Source organism: Mirounga angustirostris, unplaced genomic scaffold (assembly GCF_029215605.1).
Source record: "Mirounga angustirostris isolate CCGP_5_RB_7025 unplaced genomic scaffold, mMirAng1.0.hap1 SCAF_7, whole genome shotgun sequence".
NCBI classification, from domain to species: domain Eukaryota; kingdom Metazoa; phylum Chordata; class Mammalia; order Carnivora; family Phocidae; genus Mirounga; species Mirounga angustirostris.
This window is the reverse complement of record NW_026991715.1, coordinates 73,345,086-73,363,547: the sequence shown is the minus strand read 5'-3', so window position 1 is coordinate 73,363,547 and position 18,462 is coordinate 73,345,086. Positions and strand designations below refer to the sequence as shown.

The 18,462-nt window shown below is 36.4% G+C and overlaps 1 protein-coding gene across 4 annotated transcripts in view; it reads left to right on the top strand.

Moving 5' to 3' along the window:
* KIAA0825 (KIAA0825 ortholog) overlaps positions 1-18,462 on the top strand; it is a 403,169-nt gene that overhangs the window by 170,305 nt on the left and 214,402 nt on the right. For 3 of the 4 annotated variants that reach the window (XM_064596372.1, XM_045898686.3, XM_064596373.1), the window contains 3 exons: positions 3,515-3,694; positions 9,322-9,546; positions 17,137-17,545. In XM_064596372.1, coding sequence (XP_064452442.1) covers positions 3,515-3,694; positions 9,322-9,546; positions 17,137-17,545 — 814 coding nt within the window. The remainder of the gene's footprint in view (positions 1-3,514; positions 3,695-9,321; positions 9,547-17,136; positions 17,546-18,462) is intronic. The other variant, XM_064596374.1, reaches the window with a different exon arrangement.

Sequence of the window (18,462 nt, the reverse complement as noted above, 5' to 3'; positions counted from 1 at the left end):
AAACCCAACCAAAAATACTCAAGAGATCTCTTTCTCCCCTCTGCCTTTTTTTCTTCCTTCGCTAGTGTTAAAACCTTAGTTAAACACATAGCACTGCTCCAGGTGCTGTGGGAAAATGCCTCCAGATAAGATGCACATCCAGAGAAAGTCTAAAAATAATGACATGTACTGAGATAGCGTATGTGAAATTGTAGAATGTTATCAGAAATTAAAGGATTTTGAATGAAGGCAGCAAATTGCCACATGCCAAACATCTAGTTTGGACTGAGTACTCTGCATTCAGAGGTTACTGTCAAAAAAATGGCAAAACAGGCTTTGAGACGTTTGAGATTCTAGTTTAATGGAAATAGCACAGGCAAATTCTTAGTCCCTTTGTGATCTTGGGGCAAGTTACTTCATTTGTCTCCACTTTACTGTGTTCATCCCTAAAACTGGGATCATCAGCACTCATTCTGTGGAGTATTATGAAGACAAAGTGAGATAGAAAGCAGTTCATGTGATGGTTGGCATACAGTAAGTACTTTGTGAATAGTAACTTTACCTTTATAGAGCTGGTATAAAGCTCAATTCATAAACTCAGATGTAAAAGGCCTATCAGAATCACTCATCATCTGCAGATCAATGTTAGGAAAATTCTGAGCCCCATTCTACCAGGCTGGCAGAACATTTAATGCTATTCTTAGGGCTCCTACCCCGGTCCCAGGGCAGTGCTGAGGTCCCTGTGAGGCTTTATTGGTCATCAGTTACCCGGGCACCTAGTTCCTGCAGAGATACCTTGTATCCCTGTCCAGATGGTGCATTCAGGTGCAGCCATCGGGTGGGGCTTGAAACCTCTATGGTAATAACAATAATAATTATTTTTTATTGTAATTATTCCTCATATCCTACCCCCTTTCTCCAACAGCATTCTCACCGCACGATTTATGGATCCCTAGATTACGCATGCTGTGGTGATTGACTAGCTTCATCTCCCACCTCCCTCACACCTGGCACACTTTGGCTGTGTCACCCTGCCAACAGCTTCCTGCCTTCTTCTCATCCCCCTAACCTTTCTGTGTTGCTGGAAAGTACCAGTACCTCAGGCTTGTCAGGCTGATAAACTTCTCCTCCTCCTTAAAGACTTTCTCTGAAAAAATTTAAAACATCATCTTTATTTGTATTTATTTGTATTGTACTATATTTGACAGTGCCTTATTCTCAAACCACTTAGACTTAAGATGATTGAATAATTTGTCTTCTAAACTCGGACACTTTTAAAAGAGGATGCTAGTAAGTAATTATGATGGAACAACAGATAAACTTCACCCGAGAAAACCAGGGTGTACGGTCATGCTACTTATCCTGACATTGCTGTAGTGATCAGTTACAGACCTCTCATTCCCTCCCCTCACGAACATATATACATATACACAGTCAGTAACTCCCTGGAAGGCATAGGCCTCGGCATCTAGTGTAATATGACCACTGACACATTAACTGATTAATTAAACAATGGGGATTTTGTTGGAGGAGAACATTCTCGACTAGTGCAATAGCATAAACCAACAAAAGGAGATGGGAGGGAACATTTATGAGGTAGGGCGAATACACCAATCTGTGTGGAACAGATATTTGGGGATTGGAATATCATTTGGGAAAAGATGGTGCAAACTCTTCATTGTCAGGCGAAGGAATTTCAGGGGAAGGTTTACACATGGGAGAATGACACGAAGGATAACTGATAGTTGTATGTCAGAGGGATTGGAGAGAGGAAAGGGCAGAGAACTGCCGAAACTATTTGAATAAAAAAGATGAAAATATGAATGCCTAGATTAGGACTCTTTGTCATTTAACCTTTTATGCTTTAGACTGCAAGTGATAAAAACCCCAATTAGCCTGGTTTAAGCATAAAGGAGACTATATCAGCTCAGCTAACATAAATATATAGGCATTGCTGGATCCAAGTTTTCAGGGTTATATCATCAGGAATATTCTATCTCTTGGTTCTGTTTCTTACTGTCTTGGATTCATCCTTAGCCAGGTCCTCCCCAAAATACCCATCAGTAACTTCCAGCCTACTTTCTACCAGCTTTAGCAACGCCGTAGAGAGGGAATGCCACTTTACCAATAGTCCTAGCAAAAATCCCGAGGAGGGGTCTCGAGATCCTGAAAGTCAAATAACAGAGATAAAATTATCCACAGGAAACATAAAAGTCATAAGCTTCCAAATGAGCATGGAGAAGAAATGTACTCATTCCGAAATGATCTAGATTCTATTTATTCAAGATATTTAAAATATAAGACACAAGACATATTTATTTATTCCACTTTATTTTAATTCCAGTGTAGTTAACATACAGTGTTATGTGTTATCTTTAATCCAATAAATATTTTTACATATTATGATACTGGGCATATAATGCTAATTAGTCCAAACAAAATAGAAATTATTATTTCACCTTTCCAGTCCAACCTATCAATACAATAGTGTAGGAGCTTATGATTACTTATCTTTGAGGAAGTCATAACAGAGCCAGACGAGGACTGAAAAGGGCAATTAAAGTGGCTCTGTTTTTGTGGGAATTCCTTAAATAGTTTTCCTGAGGAACCAATTGATAAACCTCTTCAGTCTTAAATGACAGGATCTATGGGTTTAAGAAACATTTGTAAATTTATTTCATTTATGTATTTGTAAATTTATAGCATAATTCTGAGAAGATTATAACTGAATTCCCATGAAATTTATGAAAATTATGAAAATTATGTTCTGAATAAAGGGTACAATAATGTTCAGAACACAAATCCAGAAGAGAGATACAAAGATTCAACTTAGATAACAAAAGAATATGTATAGAATAATTCTATTTGGTGTTTAAGTTATACATATATATATTCATTTATGCATATCTGTATATAATACAAATGAAACACTGCACCAAATATAGGCTATCACTGGTTGGTGGAATTTGGCACAATTTTAATTTTCTCACTTGTCTGTGGTTTTTTGTTCTATAATTTTTAGAATGAATATATATTAATTTTAAATGACAAAAGGAATCCAAAAAAGTTTAAGAGAAAGAGAATTCTGACATAAAGGTAAACTAGCTTTGCCTTTTGAAGTGATGTCATTGTGGCCCTTCTCACAATTTTACCCCCACAGATAGCATAAGAATCTCAGTAACAATATTGGGTTGGGTGGGACATTACTCTGAAAGAATGCGGCATTTCTCTTATTATGTAAATATTAAATACAGTTTTACTGCATTATGTGTGGGTAAGTGATAAGAATTTATTTGTTTGTTTATTTATTTATTTTTGAGAGAGAGACAGAGACAGAGGGAGAGTGAGAGAATCTTAAACAGGCTCCACACCCAGTGCAGAGCCTGATGAGGGGCCCGATCTCACAACCCTGAGATCATGACCTGAGCCAAAATCAAGTTGGACACTTAACCGACTGAGCCACCCAGGCGCCCCAAGTGATAAGAACTTAATCACATTCACTGATACTTACTAAGTCACTTTTATTCTTTCCAAGAACGTACCTTTCAAGAACAAGCTTCTGATACAGACAATAATCTGGACCAAGGATCCAGCTTGATAGAAACCATCTTTAAAGTATTATACCATTGCAGTTTTTCTCCACAAACATTTGGAAACGTTTTTGTGAGCTACATGGAAGAAGAACAATTATGGGACTCTCTATATAACATCCCAGGTATGAGAAATTTACTATTTGTAAAAGAAGTGTTTTATAGATAATTGAATATATCTTTAAAGGTGTTTTGAAAATTTTATTGTTGTCACTTATGCTGAGTCTGTTATCTGTAAAAGTTTATCTTACTTTTTTTTTTTTTCAGTATAAACGTTTCTTTGGGAATCATTAACCATTCGGTCCTATCAAATATAGTATGCTTGCAGAGGTGCCTGGGTGGCTCAGTCGGTTAAGCATCTGCCTTTGGCTCAAGTCATGATCCCAGAGTCCTGGGATCGAGCCCCGCGTCGGGCTCCCTGCTCAGCGGAGAGCCTGCTTCTCTCTCTCTCTCTGCTGCTCCCTCCTTGCTTGTGTGCTTGTTCTCTCTCTCTCTCTTTGTCAGATAAATAAATAAAATCTTTAAAAAACAACAACAACAACAACAAAATATAGTATACTTGCGACAAGGTGAAGGGAATGTTGGGGGGTGGGGGAATTATGTAATGCAGATTTTCTTTTTTTAAATTATTATTAGGAAGTGTCCTCTCATAAAAATTAATTTAATATTTAGCATAGATTATGTTTTGCTATTGAGCATCTAAGACATTAGTAACACGTGAAAAAATATTTTGTAATTCTTTGATGTATTTATTCAACAAACCGATGGACAAAACTACTGGTCAATTTTTTTTAAATGTAGAAGGCATTTATTATTATGACCATAGTGTCTCTGTTTCTACAAGGCAAGCATGTTCTGTTGTTCCTTTGGGGACTATATGTTTTTCCATTTGTGCTGTTCTTCTGCCTACAGCTAGAATGGATGTTAAAGCCAGAACAAGTTGCATATCTGAATAGAAAGTGTTCGTGTGTTGCCCCACCTTCAGGGCCTGGTGAAAAGGTTCTTGCATTATTTTATACTTAATCTCCTGGCTTTAATTCTGCATAATATCTTGGGAAAACAAAGAATGAGAACTTAGTAGTTAGTCCATTAACTATTTACATCATTTACATTTGGCTGTCGACCTATAAACTGTTTTATACACTGTTTTGGAAACTACTTTTGCATAAAATATTTCCTGGGACCCATATAAAAAAATTTAACTTGCTCATATTCATGGTTTTGTTCTTCCTGGACTTTTTGACTATAGCAATAGATAACTTTTTGTAATGATTTTAAAAACCTGAATGTATCACTTAATGGCTGTGTAATAATTATCTCCATTTAAAATTTTATCTCCTAGTTTCCATGTATTTCTTATGGCTACCTCTTCACCCAAAGGAGGGACAGTTTTCCAGTTAAAAAGACTGAATTACTTCTGATGTAGACTTTATGGAACTGAACCTTGAAAAATAACCTTGAAAGCTCCTCCACCCCTTTTGCTTTTAGGTATTCAGGTGAATTGAGAGCTGAATTATCTCACAGGATTATAAAGAATTGGTGACCCACATGCTTCAACCACCATTTATTCTTCAACTCTTAAGTTTTTGAACCATTTTGACTCTTAGCACAAAACTGTACTGAAAATGACCTGGAAGATACCAGTGGCCTTTAGGTGCTGCCACCAGAAAGCAAAAGTGCTACTTGCTCCTAATTAGTCTTCTCTTCACCTACACTTTGACCAAACCCTTCTCCACTAGGTCAGACAAGTCTCTTGAAAAAGGTATTACACTTATTAATACAGCCCGAATTGTGTGGGGTGTTTCAAAGGATCAGAACTTCAAGTTTGTGAAACGTCCTTCGTCTTTGTGTAAATTGTTTCTCTGTAAATATGAAATATTCTCTGGGTCTTGAATATTTTCTAGAACCTGAGACCCTACAGCGGTCATGAGGGACTCAACTTTTGTACACTCAGGTATAAGATATATACATAAGTGAATACTTGTAGGAATTATTTCAGACTTATCTGTTAGATCAATTCTGAAAAAGAAAAATTAAAATTTTTATTTGACCTTCACTTACTCCTTCTTCAATGTCTTTCCTTACTTTATGTGGATCCAAGTTTTCCCTCTATATACTTTCCCTTTTCTTTAAAGAACTTCTTTTAACATTTCTTGTAAGACAGGTCTACTGGAACAAATGTCTTCGATTTTTTTTTGCCTGAGAAAGTCTTTATTTCTCCTTCACTTGTGAAGGATAATTTTGCAGGGTACAGAACTCTAGGTTGTTCAGGTTTTGTTTTTTGTTCTTGTTGTTGTTGCTGTTTTTGCAACACTTTAAATATTTCACTCCACTCTTCTTTGCATGGTTTCTGAAAAGTTGGATGTTAATTCCTACATTCGTTCTTCTATAAATAAGATAAATTTTTTTCCTCTGGCTTTTTTCAGGACTTCTTTGTCTTTGCTTTTTTGTAGTTTGAAAATGATATGTGTATGAGTAGTTTTAAGCATGTACCCTGCTTGGTGTTCTCTGAGCTTTCTAGATTTGTGGTTTGTGTTTGATGGTAAATCGAGGGGAACTTTGCAGTCATTATTGTGTTAAATATTTCTTCTGTTCCTTTCTCTTTCTTCTCCTGGTATTCCCATTACATGTATGCAAGTATGTTACACCTTTTGTAGTTGTCCCACAGTCCTTGGATATTCTGTTCTTTTTTTTTTTTTTTCCCCAGACTTTGACCTCTTCGCTTTTGAGTTTTGGAGATTTCTAATGAGATATCCTCAAGCCCAGAGTTTCTTTTCTCACCTATGTCCAGTCTACTAATAAGCCCAAGAAAGGCATTCTTCATTTTTGTTACACTATTTTTGATGTCTAGTGTTTCCTTTTGGTTCTTTTTCAAGATTTCCATCTCTCTACTTACACTACCCATTTGTTCTTGCATGCTAATTTATCCATTAGAATCCTTAGCATATTAATCATAGTTATTTTAATTCCTCATCTGATAATTCTAATTGCCGTATCTGTTTCTGATGCTTGCTCTGTCTTTTCAAATTGTGTTCTTTGCCTTTTAGTATATCTTGTAATTTTTTTCTTGAGAACTGTACATGATGTATTGGGTAAAAGAAACTGCTATAAAGAGGCTTTTAGTGATGTGGGGGAGAGATTTGGGGGAGGAGAAGCATTCTATAGTTCTGTGATCAGCTCTCAGTCTTTAGTGGGCCTATACCTCTGGATGGTGTACTTCACAAGTGTTTCTCAGGTTTTCTTTCTCCCATTTTATGTAGGAGATTATGGCTAGAGTGGGCTGAAGTTGCATATGTCCCTTCTTCTAGGTCAGTTAGGCTCTGATAATATCCCAGTGGGTAGGCTCTATTTTAGTAGTTTCTCCTGAGGGCAGCCCTTAAGAACAGAGTGCTCTGGCTTATTTCAAAATATTCCTTTTCTTCTCCTCTTGCTAAAAGCTCTTGGAGATTTTTCTTTGACGTTTACTATGGGCACCTAGTTGAACTCATAGAGGTAAAACTCACAGAAGTGTGGCAGCCTCCACATGACAGGCTCCCCCTGGAGTGTTAACTCTAAGACTTGTCCACACTGAGCCTCCAGCAATTCATCAATTACAATTCAGACTTTCTCCCTTGGCACTTGTTCCCATGGTAGGTTGCGCTTATGAGTCTCCACTCCAGTAAGCTGTGACTCCCTATATTTGTTGTCTGTCACTCCAGTCTTGGGGACAGTGGTTTGCCTAGTGTCCCCACCTCTCTACAGATCCAAGAAGAGTTGTTGATTTCTCCATCTGTTTAGCTTTTTACTTGTTGTTAGGACAGAGTGGTGACTTCCAAGCTCTTTATATACAGAGCCAGAAACCAGAAAGGCTTGTCACTTGCTTTATTCTCTCTACTTCTTATTTTTCCTTTTCTTCTTGCCATATCTGTACCTTATCCCTACCATAGGTATCCCATGCTCAACTTGTTTCAGAACCCTGCATCAAGAGAACACTGGGCACCCTATACTATAATATTATAAACTTTACAGAAATTCATCTTAGGTAATAATAATATTAATAATAATAATAATAATAATAATAATAGCATATACTTGCATAGTGTATATAGTGCCTACAAATTAATTCATACAGGTTTTAAATAATTCTTTGAGATAAGACTGTTATTTTCTCTATCATTTGTAATACCTTGATTTTATTTTAAAAGGAATAAACATTCCTTTTTAATAAAAGGAAATAGGGGAATTTCTGGCTTTCTAGAATTTTTAGATACCTGAGATGTATTTAATCCGTAACTCCACAGAGTTCAAGCAAAATAAATATTAATTACAGATACAGGAAGAAGGCTTCTTTATGCCTTTCAATGAATTTAAGTCTTGAAGCATCATTTAAAAAGATAGACTGCTCTATCCTCCACCATTCCCATAAAGAGCATCAGCTCACCCAATGATTGCACTATGTTAAAAGTTAAACTCTCAATATTGGATAGTATCAAGATTCTCTTAAACATGGCGGTTCTTTTTTTTTTTTTTTTAAGATTTATTTATTTATTTTAGAGTGAGGGAGAGAGAGAGAATCCTGAAGCAGACTCCTCACTGAGCACAGAGCTTAGTGCAAGGCTCCACAGGGGGCTCCATGTGGGGCTTGATCCTAGGACTCTAAGGTCGCGACCTGAGCTGAAATCAAGTCACTCAACAGACTGAGCCACTCAGGCATTCCAGTAGCATGGTGGTTTTAACAATGGATTGAGTCATTTGAGAAATATCACCCCAGGGTGCCTGACTGGCTCAGTCAGAAGAGCATGCAACTCTTGACATCAGGGTTGTGAATTTGAGCCCCATGTTGAGTGTAGAGATTACTTAAGTAAATAAAAGTTAAAAAAAAAAAAAGGAACATTACCTCAGAATTTGAGGGGAAAAACATATAGGTACTTTTCTGTATTGATCCAAGTGGTTATCCCAAGACTTCCCTGTCATATTAAAAAACAAGTAAAATTTTATTGCATTTATCAGACAAGTAATACATAGCCATGGTAGGTAATATCTATAATCAGAAAGAAGGCAGGATGGCAAAAAGGAAAGAAGGGACGGAGGATACAAAAGAAACAAAAGTAAAAAGGGGAAAAAGGAAAGGAAGAGGAAAATATCTGAAATCACATCAGTCATTAATAATCACCATCAGTGTTGTAGAGTGCATCTTTTAATTCTTGTGTGTGTGTGTGTGTGTGCATGTGTGTATTTAAAATAAATATCATGTCATGCTTTTCCTAACCTGCCTTTATTTTTCTACTGAATAATATATGGCTTTATTGTATAGATGTGTAGCTATTTAAACAAATAACCAATTATTGGACATTTAGATTATTTTCAATTTTCCTTTATATCCTTTACATGATTGTAATTAATTTCTTAGGATGAAGTCTTAGACACAGAATAAGTGGGTTAGCAGGTAAGTAAAATGTTAAAGTGTTGATATTTTTGCCAAGTTGTCATCTAAGAAGGTCATACCATTTATATTTCTACCTTTAGAATTCCAAACCACAAGCAAATGATGTTATTCACTATTATTTTAATTGCCATTTTCTTTATTACTAAGAAGAAACTTTTTTTCCCAAATGTTTATGGACTGTTTATTAATTATATGATTTCAAAGTTAAAAGCAGCTCTCCTTTTCTATAGCTTTAAATTAGATTACTGACAAACTGAATTCCCAGTTGAATAACACACAGAATATTTCCAGATTCTGCTAACTGTAATATGCTGTCTGATTTTAAAGTCTCAACGTGCATGGAGTCCGAGCTAGAGGTCATCCGATGCTTGAGATTGGCACTGACTGACGCTGTCAAGGACATCATACAGCAGATAATATTTGTGATGAGCTCTGGGAGAAGCTGTGAGAGCAACCTCAACAAGCACAGCGTTCCTGAATGTTTACGTGAGAGCATTCCAAAGGAATGGAATTATATTCCAAAAGAAACTAAAAGGAAAGAATCAAGCAAAGGTATCTTTCTTTCTTTCTTTCCTTTTTTTTTAAAAAACATATCCGCAAAGAAGCAATTTTCCAGGATATGTAATCAAGTAAAATTCTAAAATTGTAAGATTTGTAAACTACATTAGTCCTTTTCCCACCATTTCTGTGTATTTGGGACCTGTAATTTTTTTTTTTACTGTGAGCCTTATGACCAACGAAACTAGAAATGAAAATTACTCCAATGGTCAAAGTCTTTATTTAACTACAGAATTTTCTGTGATATGTTGCATTCATGTTAGTATTCACAGATTAGTCAATGATTGTGACTAACCTTAAATCTACTAAGTAATCTAAAATTCATACTCCCAAGAAGATTGTTCTGAGGTTCAGTTTAATATTTTTCCTTGAAGTTTTTTCCACTGCAACCACCAATTATTACTTTCTTTTCTCTTGTTAACAGACCTACTTGTGTGCCGTTTAGGTAAAAAATAGCACCCCATTTAGTAACCATGTGGTTTTTTAACAGAGTATTTTCCCCCGATATCTATGGTTCTGAATTCAGTGCATTGCTCCTATTAGGGGCCGTGTATCTAAGTGTGTTTTAGAACCATGAGTTACATTATTCGTTTATTTTATTTTATTTTTTAAAGATTTATTTATTGGGACACCTGGGTGGCTCAGTCTCTTAAGCCTCTGCCTTCAGCTCAGGTCATGATCCCAGGGCCTGGGATCAAGTTCCTAATTGGGCTCCCTGCTCAGTGAGGAGCCTGCTCCTCCCTCTCCCTCTGCTGCTCCCCCTGCTGTGCTCTCTCACTCTCTCTGTCAAATAATTTTTTTTAAAAAAAGATTTTATTTATTTATTTTAGAGAGTGGGGAGGGGAGGCAGAGGAGGCAAATCCTCAAGGGGACTCCATGCTGAGCAGGGAGTCCGACTTGGGGCTCGATTTCACAACCCTGAGATCATGACCTGAGCTGAAACCAAGAGTCAGATACTCAACCGACTGAGCCACCCAGGCTCCCCCCATTTATTTTATTAATTAAGACCTCTCTTCTTATCTGGTTTCTTTGTACCTATGTGTTTCTGTGTTAAGATCCCTTTGAATGTATATTATGTAACCATATTAATGAACCTTCTTTAGGATTTTTAAAATAAAACTTTTCCCTTTATATTAATCTTTAAAGAAGAATTTTTTTCATGAACTTAAGGAAACTTTCAATGGTAAAATATTCTAACTGAACCTACCAAAGTCAATTGAAGGGACTAGTCTTTCTTTCATTCTTCTCCATGGAGATCCTAACTAATGTGGCTTTTATCCAGCAACCTTATATTACAAACTCAAATCAATTATCTATCTGTGACCTTTCACAGTAATGCTTTAATTCTGCCCAAGCCCTATTAAACTGCCTTTGAATCTAGTAAAGCCATTTAATTGAAATTGGAAAATGTCAGCTTTTCATTACTTAAGTTCTTCCTTGTCTGAGTTGTTGCCATCTCTCCTTCGTTCTAGCTTTTGGATATTTCATAGATTTTGAGCAATTCAGGAGGCATAATCTATAGCTAACATATGTTGTATGAGTAGCACTATTTTGTTTGTGGCTTTCAAGTCATTCTATTCATGAATAATTTTGCTTTGTACAGGTATTCTGGAATTCTTCCATAATCTTTCAAAGAACCTCAGGTTAAAAAAAAATGCTTACTTTGTTGATACCAGTTCTTGTGATTTTCCATACTAAGTAATATTCTCCATAAAACTATCACTAAGAGTAGATGTATAACCCTTATACAATGGACAGCCATAAATGGTGCCAAGTCACATAAATATATAAAAGAAAATGATGGCGGAAAGTGATTGTATAAACCATTTTGTGCATTCCAGTTGGATATAACAATAGGAGAATACCATGATTCTCCATCTCTCTACCCTCTTTTAGACTGACAGTGCTCAACCTTTATTATCACTACAGTATGCAAGACAGATAATATTTACAGGCCAGACATTAAGTTCCTTATTCGTTCAATTGATAATTACTAAGTGAGTTACTACTACATGCCAAGCGCTTTAGTTGAGGCTAGAGATAAACTATACAGTAGATACCTCCTCTTGGAGGTATCTGGTTCCACATGCGTGCAAATGCCTCTGGGATGTACAAGACAATTCTTTGATATATGAGAAGAAAGGACGAAATGAAACTTTACTAAAATTTCATATGAAGATTGTTACTGTAACTCTCCCTTGGACCTACTCTTTCATTAGCTTTTAGGGTACAATATTGAATCAAGTTTGTCTTTGTATTTCAGAATCTAGTTTTAACAATATTAATCCTCACAAAACACGCAAGTGGCTTTAACATATTCCTGTAAATTAACAAATCAGCTGCAGGTGAAACCTAATACTGACAGTGCAAGGAAGGGCGGACAATAACCAAGTGAAAAAACTCACATTGATGTCTGTTCCTGACATGAGCTCTTTCTCAGCCATATTTATAAGGTAAAATGATGATGATCTGATCAGATTTGGCAAAAAAAAAAAAAGATTTTAAAAAAGGAAATATATGGGAAAACCACTTGAAATATGACTTCCCATACATTATTGTTAAACATGAATCCCTCCTAAGTAGGTATCATGCCTTGAGATACTAGCTAAAGATGGTTGGAAATCATCTTGATTAGCCAAAGATTTCAAAACTAAGCATCCAAAACATGAAGACAAACCCCTATAATTGTTTTCAAGAATGTTAGTAAGTCAAGTGATATAACCAGTACTTTACAGTATTTGTCTAAGTAACGTTAAATATTTAGAGTCCTTTTTGTTGGTGGTGGTGGTGGTGGGTGTTTTTGAGGATTCTAACCTATTAAAAGACAAATAGTCACTAACTTAAGGGAACATTTGTGCTTCCTGAAACGGTGAAAATGAGAGAACACGGACAACACTATGGTGACAAACTGAAATGCTTTTTTCTATTACATTGTCAGTAAATACTGTTACATAGAAAATAGTGACGATTTAAAGAAATAAATATTACAATAAATCATACAATGTAGGAGACTTACCAAAGAGTTGAATGAAAGTTCAGATGCTTCTGATACAGCTCAGCTTAGGTATATGCTCCATTATGTTTCAAAGAACAGATACACAAAGTAGTTGTTTTGTTTCACTGACAGCAATTTTTTTTAAAGATTTTATTTATTTGTCAGAGAGAGAGAGAGCACAAGCAGGGGGAGCGGCAGGCAGAGGGAGAAACAGGCTTCCCACTGAGCAAGGAGCCCGACATGCGGCTTGATCCCAGAACCCTGGGATCACGACCTGAGCCGAAGGCAGACGCTGAACCGACTGAGCCACCCAGGCATCCCTCATTGATAGCAATTAAATTAAAGATATGCCAGAGAAATTTTTGTAGCAGTAAATTACTTTTTATTTATTTTTTGATATTTTATTTTTAAGTAATCTCTATACCCATCATGGGGCTTGATTTAGAACACCAAGATTAAGAGTAATATTGAGTCAGCCCCAATAAATTACTTTTTAAATAAAAAGAATGCTTTATGGGAAAACTGTTGGAGTGATTGTTTTAAATGAATGGATTCTGGCGAGGAATTACAAGAAGAAATGTAACATTACAAGAAGAAATGTATTCATGTTATCGTTCACATGCAGATTTGTTGGGAAAGAAACTGATGGCAGAAATTACAAAATGTTATCAGAAGTTACTAAGATAGTTCATTTTATAAAACCCAGAAATACTAGTTCTATAAAAACCAGTATCACCAGTAAAAATACCCTACCTACACACTTAAGAACTTAGAAATAGAGTTTTCTAACATAATTTAATATATTCCAAATAAGAGTTTCAGTGATTCCTGAATATTTTTCTTGAAAATAGAAAAATGAAATATTTTTCTGTTTTCAAGAATAACTAATTGACATCATGATTAATGAATATTTAGCAGTCAAATGTCAACAACAGCCTTTGCCTATTTGATGGTTGAGATTGAAAAACAAGTGCCATGATTTCACAAGCACAGTTATTAATACGCTTGTTCCAACATGGATCTATGTAGGTTCATGTAGTAGCTTTTTCACCTACGATAGCCATTAAAATCAAGCATTGAAACAAACTGAACTTAGAACCTGCCCTTTGAATCATTCTGTCGAAGTGTTAAGCCCAGATTTTAAAAATAGTAAAGCGTATTAAATCACATTATTCTCAGTCAAGAAATTATTATGGACACCTTATAACATTAATAAATAAAATTTTAAAAATAACTTTAAGATATTATTTTGTCTTTACTTCATTCATTGTAAATTTCCTTTCTGCATGTTTTATAATCACAAAATATATTATTATAGCCAGTGGTCCATGTCTAGGAAGAAAGAAATGATAAATACATAAATATTCATATCACATTGCATCCATTCTAAGACATACATTTTTTCACACTTTGTCAGCTCTGAAGTTGGCCCTTCCAACATGTAACATATATATGGCTGAGATAGAAACCAGAACATTTAAATAAGGGCAGAAAAATGAGTGTGTGGCATTCTTAAAAGATCCCTGCCTGGAGTGTTGTTAACATCATCACAGACTCAGAGTCCCTATGATTAGTAGAATAGATCTATTCATTTGTCAGTAGTCTAAAGGTTCTGATTGGAATTTGCCATAAGCTTTAATAAAGTCGTGGGGATCTGAGCACCCGGAGTCCTCGGATTTTCTAAAATATCAGTAGAAGTGCAGGTGTAAAGAGAATCGGTAATCTTTACCTGATATCTCCTTAGATTGTCAAATGTTTCCTTGGTATCTGCAGTTAAACCCTCTTTTAAATAAGCAGAACACAAGATAGAATCTTTTAAGTCAAACACCTGAGAGTAGAATTGGGAGTATATGATACAAACACGTAAAGAACAACAAACATTTAAAATCATTTGAGGGGCGCCTGGGTGGCTCAGTTGGTTAAGCGACTGCCTTCGGCTCAGGTCATGATCCTGGAGTCCCGGGATCGAGTCCCGCATCGGGCTCTCTGCTCAGCAGGGAGTCTGCTTCTCCCTCTGACCCTCCCCCCTCTCATGCTCTCTCTATCTCATTCTCTCTCTCAAATAAATAAATAAATAAATAAATAAATAAATAAATAAATAAATAAATAAATCTTAAAAATCATTTGAGAACACAGGGAAGAGTGGTCACAAAGGAGTTTCTTAATTTGCTTTATCTATATTTCAAGTTTCATCTACGCATACTCATTTGGACAAAAAGAAAGCATTTATCAAGGAACTATTCGTTACCAAGTACTGAACTAGGTGTTCTCACATTTATTATTTTATTGAACACAATAGTCTTATGAGATCTTTCAAATATATGTTGTGCCCAATTTTACAAACTTATGAAGACTGTTCCAGTTCATTTTTAACATGATTCTTAAGTTGTCATGAATATCTGTGGAGTCACTAGACTAGACATATGTTTTCCAAGAGCTTTGTACTTTTTTAGAGCAGAGTGACTTCTTTAAATGTCACAAATATCTTGAAAAATCTTTCACATTGTTTTATTATTTGTGTTTAGCAAAAGCAGTAAAGAATGTTTTACTGAAGAACTCAAAGCTACCTTCTTTTGACTTGTCACTCAGTTTCAATTTTCAAATTCTATTATGTATGTAGTGGATTAAAACACCGTGCCTGGATTTGTGGGATAGTCAAAGACTGATGAGGTTTTTTTCCATGCTCTTGAGGAGCTTTTCATCTAGTTGTAAAGATAACTCATGAAGACATAAATAACATAAGCAATAATAGATGATAATACAAAAGATGACAGCATGCACATTACAGACCTAATTACCAAACTGGTCATATAGATAGTATGTTCAAATAAAATTCACAGGAGGACAGGACTTTGAACCAAGAGTTGAAAAAGATGGGTGACCCATGGAGAGAGAGGGCATTCCATGTTAGAGTAATGAGATATCTAGAAGCCTAAAAGCAATGAGGATAAAAATAAAGAGGTTTACAGAAACTGTCTGAGGTTGGACTGTGGAGTATTTTGACAGCAACACTTCAGAGACTGATCTCATAACAGTGGGAGCAGCTCAAACAACTGTGGCTGAGAAATTAGAAAACAGATTTTATAGTATGTGAATTTGGCTTCACAACACAGGAGAGTGGCTGAGCGTAGTCCGGAGCAGGGAGATGAGTTATGAAAGTACTGCAGTAGTCCAGGTACCATTTGTAAGGAGGGGCTTTAATAGGTGGGTAGCCATGTTTCACAGTGAGGTGAAACTGGATGTCAGAGATGAGGGGATAGGAGGATTTATCAATGTGGTTTCTGGAATGAAAGATCAACAGGACTACTTAACAGATTTTAAAAGAAGGAAGAATGGAAGGGATGGAGGGAGGAGGGAGGGAGAGTCAGCAAGGCAAAGCTAGTTTGGGAGGAAAACAATTAATTTGGTTTTAATTATAATGAGTTAATCATTACTAGAAAGAGAAGTGAAATGTCCAATAGGGAGCTGTAGTTGTAGGATTGCTACCCTGGAGAAAGGCCAAGACTGAAGATTCTGAGAATCATCTAGAAGAGTGGTTCTCCCCCAGGAAAGGTTTTGCCCCCCAGGGGACATTTGGCAATGCTTGGAGACATTCTTGGTTGTCACACTGAGGAGAACATTACTTGGGATTTAGCGGGTGTAGGCTAGAGATGCTGCTGAAACATCTTGTAGTGCATAGGACAGCTCCTCCCAACAAAGAATTATCCAGCCCAAATGTCATTATTGCCAAAGTTGAGGCACCCTGATCTAGAGAGGGAAGATCAGTACATCCTTCAGAGAAAGGACCCCAAGCAAGGGAGAGTGTGTAGAATCATCATTCAATAGGTAAGGACTTCTTAACAATACCTACATTTAAGAGGTGTTAGTATAAACTAGAACTAGCATGGGACACAGTTTGTTGGCTCATTCATTCACCAAATCTTTATTGAAGAGCTGATATATGAAGTACTCAGTGTTGGGGATACAGTAGTGTCTTCATGGAGCTTATGTTCTAGTGGAGGGTGACAGATAATTAACAATTGGGAAGAGAATTTTTGGTGACAAAATAGCCTCTGATGATAGAGAGGAAGTGGGACCTGGGATGGGAAGAGCATAAAGGGATGCTTTGGATGGGGTGGTGAGTGAAGGCTATCTGAGGAGGTGACATTTGGGCTAAAAAGTAGAAGAAGGGGAGCCAGTCCCGGCAAAATCTGGAATGATTCTGTTATGGATTCCAAGGGAGGAGGAGGTTTAAGAAAATATCAAAGGCCACAGAGAGGTCCAACAGGAGTGCCTTTACATTTGTTAATTAAGAGGGCATCTGAGCCCTTTAAACCTGCAGTCCTAATAGATAAAAGTATAATTAATAATTTTAAATTTTCTAATCTTCATTCATGAGAAAAGAAAAAAAAATGTGTTTGAGATTTGAGGAATTTTAGGCAGCACTGGAGGGGACCCCAGTGAAGTTCTGTCGGAATATGTCAAGCACTTGCTCTTCTCGACAATTTTCTCCACAAAAATTAGACATCCCCACGCAACACTCAAAACAACACAGTGACGGAATGCAAATGCTAATATTAATCATACCTTTTCTTTCCTTTCTTCCCCAGGCTTCACAAGGCTTGCTGCTCAGGCAGTATCTATTGTAATCAGCAAGTTACCTACGGTGATTGCATGTTTGCCTCCCCCAATTAAATACTTCTTTTTTCTGTCTGAGAGAAAAATGTCAAAAAACTTTGTTGAATTGAAGAAAGCTAGCCTCCTTGTCTGGAACTTGATTGTAATTATATGTCGGATATTTGAGGATGGAAACACTGTGGAACTTTTAACAGGTGCCTCCCTTGACAGATGGAGTAAAGAGAAACTTGGTTTAATCTGTGTGTGTTTGGAAAGCATCATGGGAAAGCAGACAAGTGGCCCTAATCAAATGACCCAGAAGGTCATACAGAGCATTGAGCAGGAAAAACCCAACTGGATTGAGAGCCAATTGTTGAAAGCAAGGAAATTGAGCACCAAATGGTAAAGCGATATTTTTCTTTCACTGAATTTCATCAAATATGTTTACAATAACAAAATGACCAATAAACAACAACAAAAGACTGAGATAGGCAACAGTGTTATTTTCTTTAACTTCATGGGAACTTTGATGAATACAGAAAAAGATAAATAGTCCATTAAAAACGGGATTATCGGACGTTCCCTGTTTTATTAAAATTTGAACCCCATTGACACGCTGGAACATTATACCTGTTTAGTCACCATCTTAAGGTTTCTGATAAAAAGGGTGGTAGTTAAACCCGAGAGAATTTGGTTTCATTCCTTTTCAGTGCACAAACAGGTATCCAGTGGATAGCCTGGAGCATTTTGTAAAGGGATTGGGCATGGAGATTAAATTAAGAAGGAATTAATGGATATAAAAGGCTTTTTATTGCTTTCGGTGTACCTGATTGTCAAAAAGGTACACATTTTTCATCTGGTAATGTAAGAATCCCAGAGGGCAATTGGGGCATATCACACTCGAGCTATAAACACACCCAGCTGTTTCTGTATGAAAATGTCAGCCTTCTCATTGGTTTGTCACCAAGAGCTGAGTGATTTGTGGTATTGCTAAGATTTTTAAGGGTCCCTGATGAATTTAAATATGTACATAGAGTACTCCTGTCTTAAAATTAGTCTTCAGTTTAGAACTGCATGATATTGATAAAGGAATTACAGTTCATATGGCCTATAGATCACTAACCAGCCCTTTCTTAGACCACTCACACACTGTCCCCCATTCTTTTAAAATCTACTCATGTTGCTAGCAGATACTATTTTAACTCTCTGCCTGAAACGACTAGAAGTTGTTACTTTCCTTAGTACATGGTAGTGACAAAGAGCTCAGGCTTTGGAATCAGATACAAATCCCTTGTAAGTGGGCCATCTTAGGCAAATTA